Source organism: Salminus brasiliensis, chromosome 6 (assembly GCF_030463535.1).
Source record: "Salminus brasiliensis chromosome 6, fSalBra1.hap2, whole genome shotgun sequence".
NCBI classification, from domain to species: Eukaryota; Metazoa; Chordata; class Actinopteri; order Characiformes; family Bryconidae; genus Salminus; species Salminus brasiliensis.
In genome coordinates, this window is record NC_132883.1 from 16,857,737 (window position 1) to 16,879,939 (window position 22,203).

Sequence of the window (22,203 nt, forward strand, 5' to 3'; positions counted from 1 at the left end):
AGCACCAACCATCATTCCAGAGAATATAGTTCCATTGCTCAATGCTGGGGGGGTGGGGTGGGGGGGACTCTATACCCCTCTAGCTCAAGCCTGGCATTAGGCATGGTGTCAATAGGTTTATGTGTATCTGCTACAGAGAGTCCTTTTCTATTGACAGTACCTCCCTACAGCAAATAGACAAGCTATGTGTGTGTGTGCATTTGCACATCTGTGTCAGTAAAAGGTACAACTTAAAGTTGCTGTATGCATAAATTAAAAGGGGTGTCCACAAACATTCAGACATATAGTGTACATTCACAGGGTTGCACTAATAGTGGTCTGTGTGGTTGAAGAGACACTGGCTCTTATTTTAGCTTGGGCAGAGGCAAAGTTGTAGTTGATTTCAGGATGATCTCGGATACGAGTGCTTGGATACTAAATACAGTATATTTTTCTGTGAGATTTCAGTGATATTTTTCTTTCCAACACAAGGTGACATTTGCATGGAAAAACACAGAGATGTAAATTCAGGACTAAAGCTGTATTTGGATGGGATTCAATGTCCTGTAGTAATTCTCTATTTCACAGGAGCTCCTCTGTGATTTGTTTCCCCTCCATATCAAACTTGTCTGGCTGAATTGCCTACTGTTTTTCACTGAACTCAGCAATCTTAAAAAATCATCTAATCATTTTAGGCCTATCCAGATTCATATCTCTGTCCAAAAAAAAAAGAAGCTTTTGGCCGTCACTGTACACCATTTTTTGTAAACACATCAGTCAGAGCTCCTCTGATGGATATTTAACACTTTCCGAATCACTAAACAAAAACTCTCTTAAAGGAAAATGAAATCAAATGGTTGTTGGGACCAGTCTTGACCGTCTTGTGACAACACACTAAACTCGCTCAGTTATTTTACTGATGTACGGATGCAACGGTTTTACAAATGTCCCACTGAGAAACTAATCCAATCCAAAAAAGGGACTAAAATTATCAGAGCACAACCGAGATTTGGGAAAAAGAGGAGCTTCTGGGGATGACTGAATTACCTCAGGACCTCATATTGCCTCAATCCTGTATAAACAGGGCTTAACTGTGTGTTTTTGTGTTAGGCACACCTGGACTACAGCTCCAGCGACGGGGATGATGGCATTGTCAATTTTCCATCAATGCTCCTTTGAACAAAATGGAAAATCTGTTTTTCCATCTTCCATCATAACGTAAATGTTTGCTCTTGGCCAAATGTGAGGTTTTGATTTTTTTATTTGTTGTTTCATCACTAACAAGTAGTTTTACACCCCACTAATTAGCACAGTGCAAAATGTCCTAAATCAATCAGTTATCATTCAGTTATCTCTGCCATAGAAGAACCACCTTTGGTTCCATAAAGAACCATTAGTGTAATAGAGGTGCCTGAGGCTGAAGAACATGGTTCTTTTATGGCGTCACTCAAGGAACCCTTTGTAGCACCTTTATTTTGAGGAGTGTAGCATTATCTACAACAATAGACAAAAGTAAACACAACTTTCAGATATCAAGACTAAAGCTCTTAGAGCTGTATAAGGCACCTGTTGTTATGCTTTAATGCAAAGACTTCGATGCAAAGCTGCGAGTTCAGAAAGTCTCTTTTGAGTCTCTTTATTGCTCTCTCTCTCTCTCTCTCTCTCTCAGTGATCTGGATGAGGCCTGTGATGGCTGTTCTGCCATGGTACACTGCAACACAAAAATGGGCTTTCTGTTCCTGTTCTCTCCACACTGGGAATTTATAGGGCAGCTGCTGCAGATGTTCATATAAAGCAGCCCAAACATTCATGTCAGACGGTTTACATAGCGCGCCAGGTCGCACACAGCACTTGTTCCTGCGCTGAACCACAAGGGTCAGCAAAGGCCCCTGAATAAAGGAAAAATGTAGCACCAAGATGGGTGGTGATGGTGAGGTCAGTCATAGCGAATGCATTCTAAGACTGAAAACCAGGGCACCCGGACCACCCATACGTCCTCAGCGGCAAAAGACAATTTCTTCTTTCTGTTTTTATCCTATGAGAACATTTCCGCAGGCCAGGATATTACATTTTCACAATGATGCTTCTCAAAAGACTCATAATCTGTCAAAGAAATCATCTCTGTGTAAAAAAGGAAAAAAAGAGAGAAAGAAACAGAAAAGAAAACAGAAAGAAAAAAAAAACGGAAAAAAGAAAGTAAGAAAAAAAAGTAAGAAACAGAAAGACAACACAAAAAAGAAGAGAAAAAAGAAAGAAAATGAAGAAAGAAATAAAGAAAAACGAAACTGAAATAGATAAAAAAAGAAAAGAAACAGAATGTAAAATAAAGAAAAAGGAAAGAATAAGAAAGAAAGAAAAATGAAAGAAAGAAAAACAGAAAGACAGAAAAAGAAAAACTAAGAAAAACTAAAAAAAAGAAAGAAAGACGAAAAAGAAAAGTATAACGGAAAGACAAAAAAGTAATATAAAAAGTAAAGAAAAACTAAAAAAAAAGAAAGAATTAATGAAAGAAAGAAACAAAGAAATAAAAGTAATAAAAAAAGAAGATGAAAAAAGAAAAAGAAGAAATAATGAAAGATAACAAGAAAAACTGAAAGACAGAAAGAATCCAGATAGAGAAAAATAGAAGAAATCATGAAAGACAGAAAAAGAAGCAGGAAGCAGAAAGACAGAAATAGTCATCTGTTAAAGATATCTGTTATCTGTTAAAGAAGGTTGGATGTGATAGGACGGAAAGAAACCAGCTAAAGTCTTATCCTTCCTCACACCACACGTCTTATAAATGGTGATTGTGGGGGAAAAGTGTTTGTCTGTGGACTTCAGAAACCTCATCAGTCGCAGCCCAAGGACTGCTCCATTCAAAGGTTCACATCAAGCCGAGTACAGTCCGAATGCCCGGATGTGTTCTTGTTCTGCCCCTGTTATCGAGGACGCATCAGGACGTAGCTTGGGTGCACTTGGTCCAGCCAAATATCCCAGAATGCCTTACACACCACACTGCTCTTCCAATTGCAATTTCTCCCATCCTCTTGCCAAGTCAGGACTACCAGTACAAGTACACCAGTCCGAATGTGCCATTCCACCATCTCTTTGCTGACTGAGAGTGAACCAGAACTGAGAGATCTCTGATTACTGTTAAATTGAAGCATTATGAGTTATGAATTACTATGAATTGAGGATGGATGAAAATCAAGAACTTGGACATTAGAAATTGCCACCAGCTACAGACACAACAGCTCCATACCAAAGAGCTGTTTTTCAGAATGACGGGAGAACACTGTACAAACAGTTTTTTTTCTGTAGAGAGCTGTGTTTTAAAAAAGACTAGTTCATGTACTTTAACAACATTATTACATACATTTTCTTTCAAATGAAAATCTAAAGGCATTTGGGGCTATTGATATACAAAAGCCTGGTCTGGACGGGATTATTTGTACACAGGGAGGTGGGTAATGTAATTTTACCACGAGACATGTGTAATGTTAATGACTGATTTACACAAGATAAGAAATCTCTGGATAAATGACAGCGATGGTAGTGGCCTCTCAATTTACGCATCAAAATCACACCATTTTTGTGATTCTAAAATGAATCCTGTTTCCTGTTGCTTCCCTGCCCTAAAATAGATGTATACAAATGCATAAATACATAAATAAATGACATTTATGCATTACATAATACATTATAATATAAAGAATATGTATGAAATAAAAATATAAGCCACTTGTTCTATTTCACAGTACATACACCTGACAGGAGATGGTGATTACTGCCCTCTTTAAAAGCGGCTGTTGTGCTCCGTGCTTTCGCTTACGGCCATACCACCCTGAGCACGCCCGATCTCGTCTGATCTCGGAAGCTAAGCAGGGTCGGGCCTGGTTAGTACTTGGATGGGAGACCGCCTGGGAATACCAGGTGCTGTAAGCTTTTAGCTGGTTAAAATATAACATAAATTTTCCTCAAATAATTATATATCACTCTTTTGCTTTAGTGTCATATTCGCCCTAAGTGGTGCAACTTACATTACATTTACAACAATTGTTAACACTGCACACAGTTCATATAAAATTGCCACTGTTTAAAACCATGCTGCAATTACTACAAATAAAACCTTATGGTCTAGCTTATACATTTAATTCACAATTTTGACACAATTCTAAATATTATTGTGTTTGTAAAATAAATGATAAAACATACATCATTAAGACATTGTGGAAAGTGCCGAGTGTCGTTGCACAGATAGATAAACAGACGTCGTTCTCTGCACCCAGAGAAAGGAAGCCGGTCATGCTAAGCTAACCACCTGGAGCTAGCTGGATTGTGCTTTGTGCTTTGGACAAAATGGCTTTCTCTTCAGTTTACACATAAACGATAATCTAGGGGTTCTCTGTTTAACTTTATTACGCATGAAATTATGAATCGACGCTGGAACGATCTACGTTAGTAAGCCAGCTAGTGCTAACCCATTAGCCTCTTACATGCTAACATGCTAGTTGTGTCTGAAATCATTTAAACGGGAGGTAATTGTAGTCGAATACATCTACTTAACCTCGATCGGTTTTCGGCACTTAAGCAGCTGAAGTTTGGTTGGTTGGTTTAGCGGACAGGGACTTTGTACCAGTTCTAGATTAAATGCAGATCTTTCTGAATGAACATTCTTCATTGACACTAGGCTTAATCCCTGTCGTGGAAACCTACCTCTGCAGGATTTGAGCATTTTAAAGTAATTCGTTAAGTATATTTAAGCAAATAGGTAGAAGGAATAAACTGCTCCTTTTTATTTATAAGTTTGATCAGCTTTAATGATCCTAAATGGATAGCTGCTTCAGAAACGTGCATTGTTGGTGGTACATTTCTGGCACAAGGCAGCACTACACTGCCATACCTGAGACAATTGTGTTCTGTAGTTAAACTGGCAACTGTCTACCTTAGTTTGAATATTAAGAATCGCTTCTGATCCACTTCTTTCCGTAGAAAAATCAAGCCAGTGAGGCTTTTGAAGGCTTTGATAAACTAATTTGGAGCTAGCTATGTTCTGTCCTTTAAAAAGAATGTCCCTCATAAACCTTTGCCAAAAACTGGTTGTACTCTCATTCATACACTCATGTGAAAATAGAGGAAGGTGATACTGGATTAATCATAACACCCAGAAAAATGAATGCCACGTTTAAAGATGAAAAGCCCCTGTTCCACACCCACCAGAGGCCTCCTGGTCCTTCTGAACCATTCATTCTGTCTGAAAATGGCCATCAAGTACCACACACCATTAACAGATACCTAAGAGATTACCAGCGGGATGGAGTTAAATTCATTTACGACCGCTACATGAAGTCCAGAGGTTGCATCCTGGGTGATGACATGGGTCTTGGAAAGACCATCCAGGTACACTTCCATACTTTGTTATTGTATCACCAGACAGAGGTAATCAAAAAGAGAACCAGAGGGCCCTGCTGTATGATTCTCACCATTTCTTCTCCTTGTGTTTGACAGGTCATCAGCTTCCTTGCTGCTGTTCTACAGAAAACAGGGACCTGGCAGGATGTTGAGAATAACAAGCCAGAGTTTTTGCAGTCACAGAGATCCTGTAAGCAGCCCAAAATTAAGAAGGTACGTAGAACGAAGCGTTTAGATATGTGCCTGTACATGTACCTTATGTCTTATGTAATCACCCCTGTAACTTTTTTAATAGGTGTTTCTCATTGTGGCTCCCCTGTCTGTGCTGTACAACTGGAAAGATGAGTTGGACACTTGGGGCCACTTCAAAACCGTTGTGGTACACGGTGCCAAGAAGGAGGAGGAACTGGCCCGTGTGAACAGAGGAAGATGTGAGATCGCACTGACCACATATGAGACCCTTCGACTCTGTCTAGACCAGTTTAACAGGTACGTGGCTAAGGAGCGCCTCATGGGTCACATATCCTGCTTCTTTGTCTATCTTTATAGCTATCCAGTGCTGGTCAGATTCTGGTCAGATGTGGTTGTTTGAGTATAATTATGTATAGAATACCTGTGAAACAGCAAGGGCCTATATGCAGTGCATGTTAGTTATCCCTGTAAAACACATCCAGTACATGGCAATGCGACTTCAGGATAATGAACCAGATTGGAACTCATGCAACTTTTACGTCTACAATGCAGTTGTGATCATAACTTTACATGTGCATGAAATATGGATGGGCGGTATAATGGTCTGTGCTGTGGTGTTTAGCCTACTCGCTAACTTCTCTAAGCCTAGAAAGCTGGCTGAGAGTCCAAACACTGCAGACCCTGTCGCAACTCGCCTTTCCATTACTCCCAACTCCAGTCGCTCAACTGCGCTCTCTCAGACATGGAAGCTCAGCAGTTATTCAATAGCAGCTGTCTGATAGTCTGTGGATCAGTGGTAGTGGAGCTAGCTAGGCAAATACTGGCTTAGTGAGTGGGCTACGGATCCAACAAATTCAGCTTTCAGAGTCCTTCTGGTATAAATGTTTATGAGCAGACTTTCAGTCAGCCAGACTCGAATTTGTTCTGTGGTTAACAGACTGTTATCCTGCTAACTATGCTAATGCTAACCAGCTTCTCTCTCTCTCATAGCAGTTTAACATTTGTAATTGTCGGCCTGATTGTCATTTATTGAAAGACTTAAGAATTGAAAGACTTTGCGCACTCGACTCCGATGCATCGGCCAGCAGACGCCAGCAATCCCACTGTAGTGATGTAGGGAGAAAATGCCATCTACCCACACTGCATGTGTTTGATCCTCTTAATTCCCTGTAATTCATCCATTTAACATAGTCATCTTAGTGTTTGCAGTTTGTCCTCCAAGTTTAAAGTACTGAGCAATCATTTAGCTGAGATTGATGCCTGTGAGAGGGCTTCTTTAATCAGTGCGTGTTGGATGAGTATGCTGGCCTCACTCTCACTCTCCGAGCGGGTAGGTCCCTCTCCCTCATCAGCCAGAGCAGGTGTCTTTCAGCAGACAACAGAATTGGCAGTCAGCATTCTTCTCCAAGCACAGTGAGTCCAGTAATGTGGTTTTAGGGACATATGGAAAAAAGGTGGTGGGCGGGCTTAGCTTTTCTAGTGTTGATGGCATCCTAAGATGGAAAGACCTTGCTAGTGGGTGGGAAATGAAGGAACTGGTGTGGAGGGAGGGGAGGTGGGAAATATGTTTATGACCACAAAACCCCATAACAATTGAATTTAAGTCCTTGCTTTCTGAACGTAGCCTTAGTTACAGAAAGCGGTCTCTCTCATTAACATCACTATGATCTGGTCATGGAATCTGGATCATTATCCTCCTGCGAAAACACAGAAGGCTTCACTTGCCCTTTTCAAATGTTGCTTCTGCATCTCATTTGCCTATGCACTTTTGCATTTTTTGGATTTGGCTGGTGTGGCAACACAGTAGGGGTAGCCTGTACAGCAGGCATGTGGAACTGAGGGCCTGCGTCCAGCACTGTTGCCGATTTCCCTGCTCAATAACACCTGCTAAACTACTAAGTTGAATGAAGTGTGTTTGGGCAGCAAAATTGCCAAACCGTTAAGGAATCTGGCTCTCCAGGACTGGAGTTTCCTACTTCTGTCATGGTTGCTATGCTGGGTTTAATGTTTTATAAAATGTTGTGGTACAGAGCATTTCAGTGACCTTTTTTGTGTTTTTTATGGACAGTATTTTTTCCTATATGGACAAAAGTATTGGGACACCTGCTTATTAATGGTTTCTTTTGAAATTAAGGGTATTAAAATGAGTTTGACCTGCTTTTGTTGGAGTAACAGTAACAGAGAAGGCTTTTTGCCAGCTTATGAAGCATTGTTATGAATATTTGATTGCGTTCAGCGGCAAGCGTGTTAGTGTGGTCAGGATGTTAGTCGATCAGCACAATCCCTGACTTCTACACCTTGAGACCCCTATATCGCCTGGCAGTAGGCATGGTGCCTGTAGGTTTGTGTTTATTATCTGCTTTAGAGAGTCTTATTCTATTGACAGTACTTCTCTACAGGGACTAGACAAGCTGTGTGTGTGTGTATTTGGACATCTGTGTCAACAATGGGTGCAACTTAAAGTAGCTAAATGCATTCATTAGAAGCAGTGTCCACAAACATCTAGACATATAGTGTATGTACCATGGGTATAAATCAGTGGTGGGAAAATTGTGAGTATATGTGATTATATATATATATATATGATTTATTTACTTTCCCACAGTATTGACTGGGCTGCCGTCATCGTGGATGAAGCTCACAAGCTAAAGAACTACAAGTCCCAGATCACTCAAGCCATGAAAGAGTTGAAATGTAGAGTGCGTGTGGGACTGACTGGCACAATCCTCCAGAACAACCTGGAGGAACTCTGGTCTGTCATGGACTGGTGAGTCACACTGTTTTGCAGTAACTGGTTTTCCCTCCAGCTCTAATTAAAAAAAAATGCATCATCACATCTCAGCATCTGTTTTGTTTGTGGTTTTAGGGCCATCCCAGGATGTCTCGGTTCCTTGGGTGGTTTTAAAAATAGGTTCTCTGACCCCATTGAACAGGCCCAGAAACACAGCCTGACGAAGAGGGTCTTAGCAGTAGGCCGCAAGGCTGTTCAGGCTCTAGCTAAAAGACTATCCCGCTGGTTCCTCAGGAGAACCAAGGCCCTCATCAGTGATCAGCTGCCCAAGAAAGATGACCGGGTAAGCTCAAAATACTTAAGGTCCAGAATTGAAATGGCTTTTTCTTAGGTTAGTGTTCTGTTCAGATTGCCTGTATCAGGAACAGTGCTATTCTTCTAATTTACCTTAATGGTGCCCAGTAACATATAGATGTCCTCTATGTTGTTCCTTATATAAGATGTTGACAAATGTAAGTTAACTTTGTGAATGATCTAATATGGTGTTCTGATCGCCTCTTGTCTTTGCCTTTCTATAGGTCGTGTATTGCTCTCTGACCGACTTCCAGCAGGCAGTGTACCGTGCGGTGCTGGGCACCAACGATGTGACTCTGCTGCTGCAGAGCTCGGAGAGGTGTCACTGTGGCAGCGGACGCTCCAGAAACAAATGCTGCCACAAGTACAATTCAGATGGGGTACTAGTGCGAAACCTGTATTTCAGCTATCTGGCTATGCTAAGGAAGGTGGCCAATCATGTTGCCCTATTGCAGACAAAAGAAGGAACCAGTAAAAAACAGGTACACACTTGCAAGTGTTTTGTAGTTCCATGTATTTGTCTAAACACATTGGTGCAAATACAGAGACTTCAACGATCTAAATAAACCCTATGTACCCCTGCCAGCCTAAAGTGCTATTGGTCTAATGGGTGTATTATAAGTCGCAAGAGCTTTGCAAAAATTGCACTCGGGCAAGTCAAGTCAGATCGAAGCATGAACTGATACTCTCACAGAGCACTTTATTAGGAACACTGTACTAAGACAGGCTGGGGTCTTCTTTTGCTCTCAAAACAACCTCAGTTCTTCTTGGCATGAATTCCAGACGATGTTAGAAATGTTCCTTTAAGATTTGGATCCATGTTGATGTGATTGTGTCATGCAGTTTCTTCTTTATTACTACATACCAAATGTATCAGTTCTTTTGGAAACACATCCAGTGCCTGGGAGGGTCACTGAAGAACACTGAACTCAGTGTCATGTTCATGAAGCCAGCCTGAGACAACTTTTGCTTTGTGACATGATGCATTCTCATGCTGGAAGTGGCCATAAAGGGATGCGCATTGTCAGCAATGATACTCAAATGTGCTGTGGAATTCAAGCAATGATTGCTTGGTAGTAATGAGCCCAAAGTGTGCAAAGAAAACTGCAGAAAACTGTCCCCACACAATTACACCACCTCCACCTGCCTAGACTGTTGACACAAGGCAGGTTGGCTCCATAGATTCATGCTGTTGGCGCCAAATTCTCAGCCTACCATCTGTGGGTGTCAGCAGAAATCAAGATTCATTAGTCCAGACTGTGTTTTTTTTCAGGCTTTAATCTGGAAAAAGTTTTTTCCAGTTCTGCTGAGCCTGTTGTAGTCCATTAAAGGTCCAAGGTTGGATGTGCTGTGCATTCCAAGATGCTTTTCCGCTTACCACAATTGTACAGAGTGGTTATCTAAGTTACTGTAGCCTTTCTGCCAGTTTGAACCAGGCTTGCAATTCTCCATTGTCCTTTCTCACAAAACTTTCGCATTTGTTTTTTATTTTGCATCATTCTGAGTAAAGTCTAGAGACTGTGGTGTTGAACATCCAGGAGATCAGCAGTTCTAGAAATACTCAAAGCTTCCCTTCCCACTGACAATCTTGCCACACCCAGAATCACAATTTTTCACAATTTTTCCTCCATTCGGATGGTTGATGTGAACATTGCCTAAAGCTGAAGTCCTGTATCTGCATGATTTTATGCATTGAACTGCTGCCACATGATTGGCAAATTGGACAGTTGTACATATTATACAGATGTAGGCATATTATCTTAACTAAAATGCAGAGTAATAAACTATTCTTAACAAGTATAAATTGAAATTGGTCACATTTTATACATTAATAGAATCGTGGTAACTGTGGAACAATATTTGTCTCTCAGATGATTACATACATTTCCTACTCTTTTGCACCACAGGAGAAATATGTAGCTGCTATCTGTGAACAAGTCTTTAGGAAGTTTCCAGACTTTATGGGAAAATGCAAGCAGGCAGCCTTTGAGGCCATGTCAGACCCTGTCTACAGTGGAAAAATGAAGGTAAGAGATTTGAATGTGTTACTTAAACTCCCTTAACAGAGATGAAGACTTAATCGTTCACTATTTACTGCAGATATGTGGATGGTTTATGGCTCTCAGTAGCCAGGCCACTAAAACACAGACTGAGTTCTCATTTTAGATTTTGCCCTGGTGTTGAGGGCATGAATAATCCCTCCCTTGGCCAGATCTGGCCTGGAGCAGACTTGCCTCACTTGCTGTGGACACACTTCCTTGGGAAATAACAAGGGCAGTATTTAGCCCTTCTTAAAGTCCCTCCAAAGACCCTTCTTCCCCCATCAGCAGAGCATCTTGAGGGTGCTGTTATTGGCAGATGCTCAGTTTCTGGCACCCTTAGCAGAGTAAACACTCTGCACATTCTTCCGCATCAGATATGGAAAGTAGGGAGACAGTGGGCCAGTGTTAAAGTGAATCCCTTGTCCACTCGTCTTCTTTCTTAAGGGCATTGTTTTGAGGCTTGCGACCTCCCTTTGTCCAGTGAATCCTCTTTTTGTTTTCCAGGTTCTGCAAAGGTTACTGAATCACTTTATCACAAGGAAAGACAAAGTACTCCTTTTTTCACTTTCCACTAAGGTGAGGCTGTTACCAGTGTGTACCAGGGGCTGTGTGTGCTAGCCTGCGTTTTTATTTTCGAATGTCTTAACAATAAAAGGTTGTTACATGAGCGTGTGCCTTTGTTTCACGTATTAAAGGTAAATGTGCTTAAACACCCATCATGTAAAACACCAAACCTGACTGGGTCTCTTGTTATAGCTCCTGGATATTCTTGAGAGCTATTGCATGGCTGAGGGTCTGGAGTACCGCAGGCTGGATGGAACCACCAAGTCTAAAGAGCGTGTTAATATCGTCAAAGAATTCAACGGCTCTAGTGACATCAATCTGTGCCTGGTCTCTACCATGTGAGTAAATATTGCAAGGGAAATTGAGAGGAATTGTGGTTAGCCCTCTCTTTTTTTTAAAATGTTGCTTTAATACATTGATCCGGTAACATGGACACGAGTTGAATTTTGTGTATGTGTCCCTCAAGGGCTGGTGGTCTTGGACTCAACTTTGTTGGGGCTAATGTTGTTGTGCTGTTTGATCCAACATGGAATCCAGCAAATGACCTTCAGGCCATTGACAGGTGAGTTTGCACAGCTGTTGGAAGTAAGAAAACACTCTAGGCAGACTTATGCAATGTTTAAAACTATTTATCTCAGCAGTTCCAGTGTTTGTGCCAATAAAAAACATTATATAACATTAGAATAAGCACAAATAAACATAGGGACTGCCTATGTTTGAAGCTGAAAAGAGTTTATTGTTTTCAGGAAAGTTATTGATATGTTGGATAGTAGGTATGATTTGTTGAACTCCGCCAGCAGCTTATTTGATTTACTTTGATGACGGGTTGCTTAGATAAACTGTGTATGTATTTTCTGTGAGACTCTGTGGTTTAAACTGTGCTATGCTAAGTGCTGTTTGTGACTGCAATTGCAATTGTATATCCCTTAGGTTCTCAGTGCCTTGTTTTTCTGCTAAGACATTACTGGGGGGAAAAACGAATAGTAGACTATATATGGGTATATGAGTATATGGGTATATGCTGACCTAGCAAGCAGTGTGAATTTTGTTAAGGAAAATTATGACACATTATGATTTTTTCATTATTATTCATTATTAACAATAACACACTACAATATAAAACAAGAAAAAGACAATGAGGGTGATTGTGCTCAAGATAAAAAAAATTAAGATTCATATTTTAGGATTTAAAATGAACAATGACTAAAATGTGATTAAAAATAATACATTTTAGGCGAAAGACTAAAGCTAAATCAGAGTCTACCACAATTAACACTGCTGGCAGGAGTAGTGGTGCTGCTCTCTGGGGTGGGCTGAGGGTATAATCATAGTTTAGAGTCTGTGTAAGTGCTCATCTCTGTTTTGTTTTAATAAACAGGGCATATCGCATTGGGCAGTGTAAGGATGTGACTGTCTTTAGGCTAATCTCTCTGGGCACGGTGGAGGAGATCATCTATCTGCGTCAGATTTACAAACAGGTGCTCCACATCTGAAAGGTGTTCATATGTGCATGTACTAACCTCAGCGGATGACAGACAACTGTTTACCTGTTTTAACTATTCATCTGTTCAGCTAGGTTTTATTTCCAGACAAAATCAATTTTTTTGGACATTTTCACTAAATGTTATCTTGTTAAAAGCTCTCAAGAACTGTGCTGTACATATTTGTCATGAAACCCAGTGTAATGTAAAGTCTTCTGTTTACTGGGTGATGTAGCAACTGCAGTCATCAGTGATTGGAAAGGAGAATGCTCGGAGGTACTTTGAATCAGTGCAGGGTGCGGAGGGCCAGGCAGGAGAGCTGTTTGGCATCCGGAACCTCTTTCGGTTGCAGACTGATGGAACTTGCCTTACACACCGCATCCTGGAGGTTAGACTACTAACCAATCTTGTGCTTTTAACAGATGTAACTGTCTTCAGTGACGTGTTAGAAAGTCTTGCAATAATCCATTTCTATTGAAATGGTAAGCCTACCATTACTGGGCATACACTATATGTCCAAATTTTTGTGGACACCCCTTTTAATGAATGCATTCAGCTACTTTAAGTTGCACCCATTGCTGACACAGATGGGTAAATGCACACACACATGGCTTTTCTAGTCTATGAAAAGAAGCATTGGCAATTGAGTAGGACTCTCTGAAGCAGATAAACATGAACCTATTGGCACCATGCCTAACACCAAACGTGGGGTAGAGGGGTACCAGTACCATCCCACCAGTATTGAGCAGTGGTGCTGTGTTCTCTGAAATGATGGAGCTTCGTCCAGTACTTTTGGGATGAGTTAGAACGTTGAGGATGAGGAGGGGTGGTGATCATACAACATCCTGATCTCACTAACGCTCTGGTCGCCCAATGCAATAAAATTCTTACAGCAGTGCTCCAAAGTCTAGTAGAAAGTCTTCCCTGCACAGTAGAGACAGTTACTTTACAAAAGCAGGAACAGTTCTTTTTTTACTACTTTTGCTGTTGGAAGAAACAAGCAGGTGCCCCAATACATTTGTCCATACTGTCTATATACAACTTTAGAAATACGCTTCATTGTAGTAAACGATAAGTTGAAGACTTAAGACGTCAGATGTTTAATGCCTTTAACAAGCCATTAAAATGAATTCTTTCTCACTGACACGATGGAAAATGCACGCCTGTGTCGCAGAGGGAGGGCCGAATGGTGGTCGGGCTCAAGACGGCCAGCACGCAGGCAACGGAGGAGAGGATGCAAGAGCTGGTGAGTAGCCACCCCCTTTCCTAGACCCATGACAAGAGCAGTCTTCTTTCTTATCCATCTCTCTCCTCCTCTTTCCCAGACATCCCACCATCGCCCCATTCCCACGGTAAAGATGGGTATGATGGTCAACACATGGTCGTAATTAGCCCCCCCCCCCCCTTCCTGGCCCACTGGTGAAGACCACACGGAAGTGTGTGCTATCTTTACTGCGTTTATTTACCCAGCAGAAAAACTTATCTAACTGTCCCTCCGCAAGGAACTTCTCACATGTGGGTCTCCCATGAGGTTGAAAACAGAAAACACTCACAGTTAAAACCTGGGATAACATCTCGATGACTTACCCACCAAACGAAGTCATGTAAACAGCTCTATTTCCAACCAGCGTTGGTACAAAGTTGTTTCTTTTCTACGTCTGGTTTGTGGTGGGACGAAAAGGCATCAGTGCAGCGTCATGTATTGTTCTGAAGTTTCTGAAGATGAACAATAGCACTTAGCCGAATAGCCGATAATGGAAGCTTAACTGTTGGTTGGTACAGACATCAGAGCCTTTTCTTTAAAAAACTACCAAGCTTTAAAACGAGCAACTGCAGTTGTAATTGAAACACTCCACATAAGGACATCTAGAAGTAGCTTATGGTGCTTAAATCATTCAAACCTTCTGCTACCTCACAGGACAAAACACAAAGCTAACGTCATCACATCACAGTGTGATCTGTTACAGGGCGGATTAGACTCTTTAGTAAAGATTTCGGTAATTATTTAGGTGTAACTTCCAGTAACACATTTTTGGCTTCATTCACATGACTAGCCTTTTTAATCAAGTCTGATTTGTTGTTTAGACTCGATTTGGCTCTCTTGACGGTAGACATGCACACGTGCATTGATACACCCCTCCGTTGTTGCTTTGCCACACTGCTGGTGCTGACTGATGATGACAGCACTAAGAATATGCCCACAGGCAACAAGACGCATAAAATCCAATCTGACCGTTTACATTCATGACACATGCCTATGGAACGGATACACATCCAATCTAGGACCACATATGAAAGTGGCTCAAATCTGATTTCAGAGGTCCACACAGCAAAAATCCTTCTGTATAAATAATAAGTGAGAGCTTAAGATGTATTAAATAGTTTCCTATGTGATCAGATTTTTGTGTCACAGATTGACATCAGTCATAGTGTGTGTGATCTTTCACACCAGTCTCTATAAAATGTATTTGTCATTTGTCACTACAGGATCCAGTGTCTCTTCCAAAAGATGCCTCTACAGAGCAGGCAGGCAGTTCAGCGGGGACGCGTAGCACCGGTGCCAGGCTCGCTGATGCTGGAGTCCTGGACTTTAGCAGTGCCAGTGAAGATGAGGATCCCTGCAGCTCCAGATCCAAAGCCACAGACCCAAATGCAGGAGAGGAGTGTGGGGCCAGCACTGGCTGTGGAAATATGGGCCTGTCTGCTTTGCTGCAGAAACATGCAGCTCACAGGGCACAGAGGGGCTCAGACAGCGGCGACGAGAGTGAGCCTGAAGAGAACTGGGAGGGTTGGGACCCAGAGGAGCCCCAAGCAGCTAAAAAGAAGGGTGCTCAGGCAGGCTGGTCTATGTCCAGTGACTCAGAGGAGGAGAGAGAAAAGGCTCCAGCAAAGAGGAGCCCAGAGCCTGCTGAGCATGTAGACCACCGTGTGCACATGGAGAACTCAGAGGATCTAAAAGTTGCTCAGCAAAGTAATTCTAAGGCAGAGAAGAGGCAAAAAGAAGGTTGTGGTAAAGACCAGAGGCAGAAGCGGGACAAATTCACAGTAAGAAGGCGTGAGGAGGAAATTGAGGCCTTTACCTCGTCTGAGGATGAAGCTCCTGTGAAAAAGGTGAAGTCTAAGGCATATGTAAGTCGGGCCTCACCTCCACGTGACAAAACAACAGTCCTCGGATGCCCTTTGAGTGCACAGAGCGCTGTTCAAAAATCAGTCAAATTTACAGGCCTAAAAAGCCCAACCACTCAACCGAGACCAGCCAACAGCACCGGGACCATAGACACTTTATTAGGTAATTAAACATTATTCAGTGTCACTGTGTAAATTGTTGTTAATTACCTGATGACGTAGACTGCTGCAGGATCTGATGGGATCTGTAGAATTTGCTAGGATTTACAAACCTCATTAAAAGTCTAAATAAACTCATTTTAAATTCATTTTCATTCATGAACCATTTAGAAGGGTGGCATTGTAAAGTGGTAGCCGAAGGCAATTTCCATTTCTTTTCACTCATAGGTGGGCTTCAGGAAGTGAGCTACACCCACTCCAATCAAAAAGTCGTGGGCTCGAGCAGGACTGAAAACCACCTCAGCCGTGCTGCCATACGTGACGTATTTGAACTCAACAAGTACTCCCAGCTCCCAGCGAACCACCTGCTTGACATATCTGAGGTATCTGCATGCATGGCAGTCCAGTATCATATTAGGCAGTGGATTATGTTGAAATAGTAAATTATTTATCACAGGTCTAGTAACCACAGTCTAGTAACCACTTTGTTACCACCCTGTTATGTGCATTATTTAGTCCTTTTTAGTCTTTAATTAGTCATGAAAGTGGTTAAATGTCAATCATACATGCAAACCAGGCAGTTAGTTTTAACCATTATAAACAACTAAACTCTTATGGTATGGAACTCACACTGACATGATAGAGATTCTGTTTTTTTGCAACCAGTACCCTAGATACTGAATCTGTTAGTCCAGTTGACCCATTAAATACTTTTAGCTCATACTTTTCATTCTTTAATTAGTGATAGTAGAACCTTTGCTGCAAAATGTGAAACATGTTTTTTCTTTTATTAGTAAATTATTTAACTCTTACTAACTCACAGGAACCAATAAACCTGCCACTGTCTAGAACCCACATGAATCAAAATGCTGCCATATACACAATAAAAACATGTCAGTTTAGATAATAAATCATACTCAGTAATTTGCATAACAGGGTGGTAACAATGCATGTTTGCGCATTATTACAGCTATTAATGCACTTATTAGTCATTTTTATTTGAGTGACCTTCAGTTATGTGCTAACAAAGGTCTTAATGAATAAAGCTTAATGCAAAGTAAAAATGTTACTAAAAAAATGTTTTACCAAAGAGTGTTTTTTTCTATATTATTAATATTACTAATATTATTACTATTATTATGTGTTAATTAAACAAATACATTGATATAGTAATATTTTGGGAGCCCACATATTGGACTAATTTTATATATTTATCTGGATTTATTTAAGGGAGAACATTAGTACCAACCCTTTGAATATGGATATATAAAATTCCTAAAGTTCCTAAATATTGCTCAAAATATTGAATCAAATATGTTATATATTCAGATGTTTCTTTTCTGATATTTAAATCTTCATTGCAGTCACTATTGTGTTTAAATCTGATACTTTGATGTATTTTGAGAACTAAGAACTACAAGTTCTCCTTGGCCAGGAATGAATGTCCTACAGTGGATGGTTGTATTGTAATAGCTCATTGTAGTAACGTTCATTTGTATTTGTTTGTTTTGTAGACCCAGTCTGGAATTACCCAGGTATCTGAGCCCACACTCACAAATGGTGGAGAAAAAGACCTGAAACATGCAAATCACTACAGGCCTTATCTGCAGCATCAGGTCTCTCACTCAATCCGAACTTCCCACCATATCCAAAATGCAACCATTAGTGTTGGGGAGACACCTACTACTGTCTGCAAGTAAGCACCCCCTTTTATCTCCTCTTATTGTTCACGTGGGCTGCATGTATGGTGGTTATTTGCAAATGTTGAAAAAAGAAACTTGTACACACTTATTCTAACAGCGAATCAGTCTACGCTTCTTCAGAGATAAGTAGAACATACTATTTTGCACCTTAAAAGGGGCTATAAAGCCGGCGTCTCTGCAGTGCTGGACTTAATCGTCTCAATTAAGCTGAAAACACACTTCACATGCACATGCACACACATATACACCCCGAGCGAGAGGAAATTCCTGGTAGCGTGAGGCCATGTGCCAGTTCTCTCCACAGCTATGGTGTGCTGCGCCCCTGCATGGCCCCTAGGGGAGGGGGAGAGACCACCCCAGAGCCCTCTCACCCACCCCTTTCCCAAGCCTGGCCAAAACACATCAAGTCATGAGCAAAAGCTCTGCTCTATGAAAGCCTTTTACATCACAAGGACAGATCCTTCTGTCCCCAAAATCATACGGTGTTCGACTCTGTAATGAAAAGGGGGGGGGGGGGGGGGGGGTTATTTATACAAGTTTTCCCCTCAATTAAGTCTGCTGTTAAATAATTTGAATCCACACAGTTTCATGGCTGTTGCTTTGCAAAATGTTTTTTATTTAAATGGCAGCAGCTTCTCATAGGCAGCTTTGGAAGTATGTTAGACTTAAGGTACAGTTTTAACATATCTAGTGTATCTATGCAGCAGTTTACAAAAGCTTGGGCACCTCTGATTAAAAAACTACTGTTGCTGTGAATCACTAAGTGAGTAAAAGATGACCTGACCGAAGATAAAAATGACACAAAACTACTTTTTTAATTTCCATTTTTTATTACAGTTTTAAAATAATAGAAAAGATAAAGAAGCATAAAGCATTTTTTTGCCAGCTAAGAGTCTCTTCCTTGCAAAAGCCTTCACATTCTGTGAGATTCAAGAGCCGTCTTGCATGCACTGCTCTTTTGAGGTCTATCCACAGATTTTCAGTGATTAGATCAAGAGACTGGGAGGGTCATGGCAAAATCTTCAGCCTGCACCTCTTGAGGTAGTCCATTGTGGATTTTTAGGTGTGCTTAGGATCGTTATCCTGCTGCAGAAGCCATTCTCTTTTCATCTTCAGCTTTTTTTCATCCCCCAGATGATGTTTGCTTTGAGAATTTGCGGCTATTTTACTGAATCCATTCTTTCTGCTACCAGTAAAATGTTTCCTGCACCACTGGCTGCAACACACACAAGCCCAAATCATGAGCCATGTTTTCCTATATGTTCTAATAGTCTTCTCCTGTTTTGTGGGCATCAATTTATTTCATTTCATTTCATGTCAGTGAAGAGTGCTAGTTGCCCATGGCTGCTGATTGCTGGGGCAAAGTTTTTTTTCCCTAAAGCTGATTGTGAACAAGCCATTGTCCTAGCAACTTGCCTAAGACCTTGGTAAAAGACTTTTGCATAGTGCTCATGTTCTTTTTTGCATTTTAAAAGTATACAGTACTTTTTAATCTTTAACTTTACAGCTTTTGGGGATCAGTTTATCTTCTACTCTCTGAACTATATCACAGTAACAGATTTCTTTGTACAGGGTAGCTCATAGTTCTTAGCAATAGAGTTAGGAGAACACAGGTTTGGTCAGGTTTGGTTGCTAATGTCTTTGCTTTGTGTGCTCCAGCAACTGGTATAGATTTATATGAACTGGGTATTCAATAGTAACTACACATACTGGGCCTCCCATATCAAAAATATGTGTGTGTGTGTATGTGTATACAAATATATATATTTGTCTTATATATATTTGTGGGCAATATGACAAAAATCATATGTCACAGTATTACATGCTTTTTACATATAACAATGTTTATTTTATTTTGTTGGAATAGACTAAATGCACCAGTAACACCATGTTTAAATACCCCTTAAAATAATTAATTGAAAAAATGACTAAATGTAAAAACAAATAATTTAAACAAGAAAAACGAAGCAGTTTATAATGAAACATGTTCTGTTCAGGTTTTGATCATATCCACACACAGTGCTCAGAAAGATTATTATATACATATTATAACAACATATCCTATCGTCCACCCCAATATAAATATTATCCCCTATGTAGTTCCTGAAAAACACCTAGAATTTGAAACCTATATTGCGGTGTACTGTGGAATACTGTAGCAGGTTTTTTTTCTCTTTTTTTCTTTAACTTGCAGGCAGCAGCTGGAAGAAATGGCGCGGTTCTTTGGAGCTAAGACGGTGCAAGAATTCGCAGAAGAACTTGTAAGGAGCAATTCAGCTCAGCGATTGACCAAACTACGCGAGTTCTATAGCCACAGGAACCCTGAACTCACTGACCTCATCAAACAAACCTTTCCTAAACCTGAAACTGAGCCCAAACCACCCGTCTCACCACCCCCTTCCACATCCACTGCAACTAGGCAAAGAACTACCTCAAAGAGGACCCTCTCGGTCTCAGCTCAGAGACATCTGGTTGAGGGACAGGAAGCAGAAGAAGAAAGAGTAAAAAAGAAGAGAGCGTCTAATGCACAGAGGGCTGTAGATCCCCGTTGTCGCTCCAATGGTCAGAATCGACCTGGAAAGAAAAGTGAATTTTCATCGCCAGGGTCAGGTCCAAGACCTGTTGAACTACCTCCTAGTCCTCCTACAGACATTCTACCTCAAAACAACCTCTTCACCAGGGAAGAATGTAATCCCAGATTATCACATGTCAGACGGACTTCTGAAGGTCAGCTGTCGTCCGGTTCAGAGTTATCCTCTTTTTCCAGAGCTGCAGAACCGAGCAGTTCCCAGCCAAACAAAAATCTCATCACTGACCTGATAGGTGACACCTCCATCCTTGATGACCTCTTCAAACCAAAGAGAAGTGTAGATCGCCCAAAACCAGCACCAGCCCCTATTCCCTCGCCCACAGAGAGGACAAAGAACAAAGGAAAGGACTTCTGGGACATTTTGAATGAGGGAAATGAGGATAGCATTAATAAGCTGACAGACCTGTCTCAGGTGGAGAAGCTTTGTAGAAGCGTTAGTGTCTCTGGAAGGTCCAAAAGTGAAAGCAGTCTTGAAAGCTCTCAGCTTTGGAAAAAGAATGAGAAATTCCTTTGGAAAAGATAGGAAGATATTGCTGGAGCGAGTAGCAAAGCTACCTTTTAATTCTTCTCTTTTTTTGCATGAATTTTATCTGTGGCTGTAGAATTACAAATGTAAATCTTTATGAATTTTTATATAATATTTAAATGGATTTTTCTTTTCCATTTGCTACTATAAAGATCTTAACTCTTGTCTTCTAGTCTTTCTCTATTAATTACCGCCTATTGAAATGTCCTGGAATGTTATTTATTTCCCTTTTTTGTTTGTTAAATTTTTCTTCTTCAGCATGTGGTGCTGCCAATTTCCCCACCTGTTCATAACCCTCTAGCACTAGCAATACGACCTCCACTAGGAGGGTAAGGACTTAACACGTCTCCTCCGATACATGCAAAAGCCAGCCATCGCATGTTCGCAACTGCCACCGACGCAGCATTGGTGGGTAGCCGACGTACCTGAAGGAAAGTGTCGGGTCCCCAGCTCCAACACACCAGCTAACAGACGCCTGAGCTGGCCAACACCACTTAAGAGTGATAAGGGGAGATCACGACCAATTGTGCTCCCTTGAAGCTCGGACGCTGATGGCAAAGGGGCATGGCTTGGATGGATTCGAACTCACTACCCCCGGACCATAGTGATAGGGCAGCAGACTGCTGAACCTTTTTTCCCCCCGTTATTCATTGAGAATCAGTGGTGAGCTTGTATAACTGTATAACTGTTACATTGACATTTAACATCCCAAAATGAAGACTATGATTCCTGTAACTCCTGTTCTATTTCTATGCATCATTATTTATGCTTGAACTGGGCTTTAGTAGGGTTTTCAGTAGTGTTGGTGGTCCGCAGGCCTCAAAGAAAACTCTTGGCGTAATAACTTCAAATCTCCCTGCTCTCACATCATTTTCTCTCTCTCTTTTTGTCAGAACTGAAGCACTGCTTAGCTCGTACGCGACTGCTGCTCTTCTCGTCAGAGGATCTGCTGTGGAGCTTGTAATCTGAGAGGTTGCGGTTTTGGGCCGCTCGTTTTCTGCCTTCACAACCGAAACCATGGCACTATTAAAGACATAACAATAATCACTGTAAGCCAAGAGCAACCTGAAAGCCTCCTCTCCATCATGCGTGAGCGCACACACACCACAGTTCAGCTGAATGAGTCTATTAAAAAAAGCATTGGCAGCTTTTTTGTGCTCTTAGTGTGTGGAACCACTTCTGCAAGACAGAACTTGTCAGCGTGGCAAGTGTGTGAGGTCGTCTGTGGCAGTAGGGTTATTGTTGCGTCCTTTTTAGTAGGACAACAGTTAAACAGCACAATTTTTTAAATAGGAATGACTAAATTTACCCAATTTAGTCATTCCCAGTTTACACCCATTAGTTGGGTCTCTATCAAACAGC

At 41.1% G+C, this 22,203-nt stretch overlaps 1 protein-coding gene and 1 non-coding gene across 2 annotated transcripts; both read left to right on the plus strand.

Annotated features, from left to right (window-relative positions):
• Positions 1-3,787: 3,787 nt before the first annotated feature.
• On the plus strand, positions 3,788-3,906 carry LOC140557847 (5S ribosomal RNA). The gene has a single exon (XR_011979842.1). It is a non-coding gene; the product is annotated as a 5S ribosomal RNA (ribosomal RNA).
• A 345-nt stretch (positions 3,907-4,251) lies between these two features.
• Positions 4,252-21,005, plus strand: ercc6l2 (excision repair cross-complementation group 6-like 2). The gene is made up of 17 exons (XM_072681856.1): positions 4,252-5,361; positions 5,470-5,586; positions 5,669-5,862; positions 8,171-8,332; positions 8,432-8,639; positions 8,875-9,132; positions 10,558-10,677; positions 11,197-11,268; positions 11,449-11,594; positions 11,723-11,818; positions 12,635-12,734; positions 12,973-13,125; positions 13,912-13,983; positions 15,225-16,026; positions 16,251-16,405; positions 17,537-17,718; positions 19,920-21,005. The coding sequence occupies exons 1-17, from the start codon at positions 5,134-5,136 to the stop codon at positions 20,836-20,838; spliced, it is 3,984 nt and encodes a 1,327-aa protein (XP_072537957.1). The 5' UTR covers positions 4,252-5,133; the 3' UTR covers positions 20,839-21,005.
• The last annotated feature ends 1,198 nt before the right edge of the window (positions 21,006-22,203 follow it).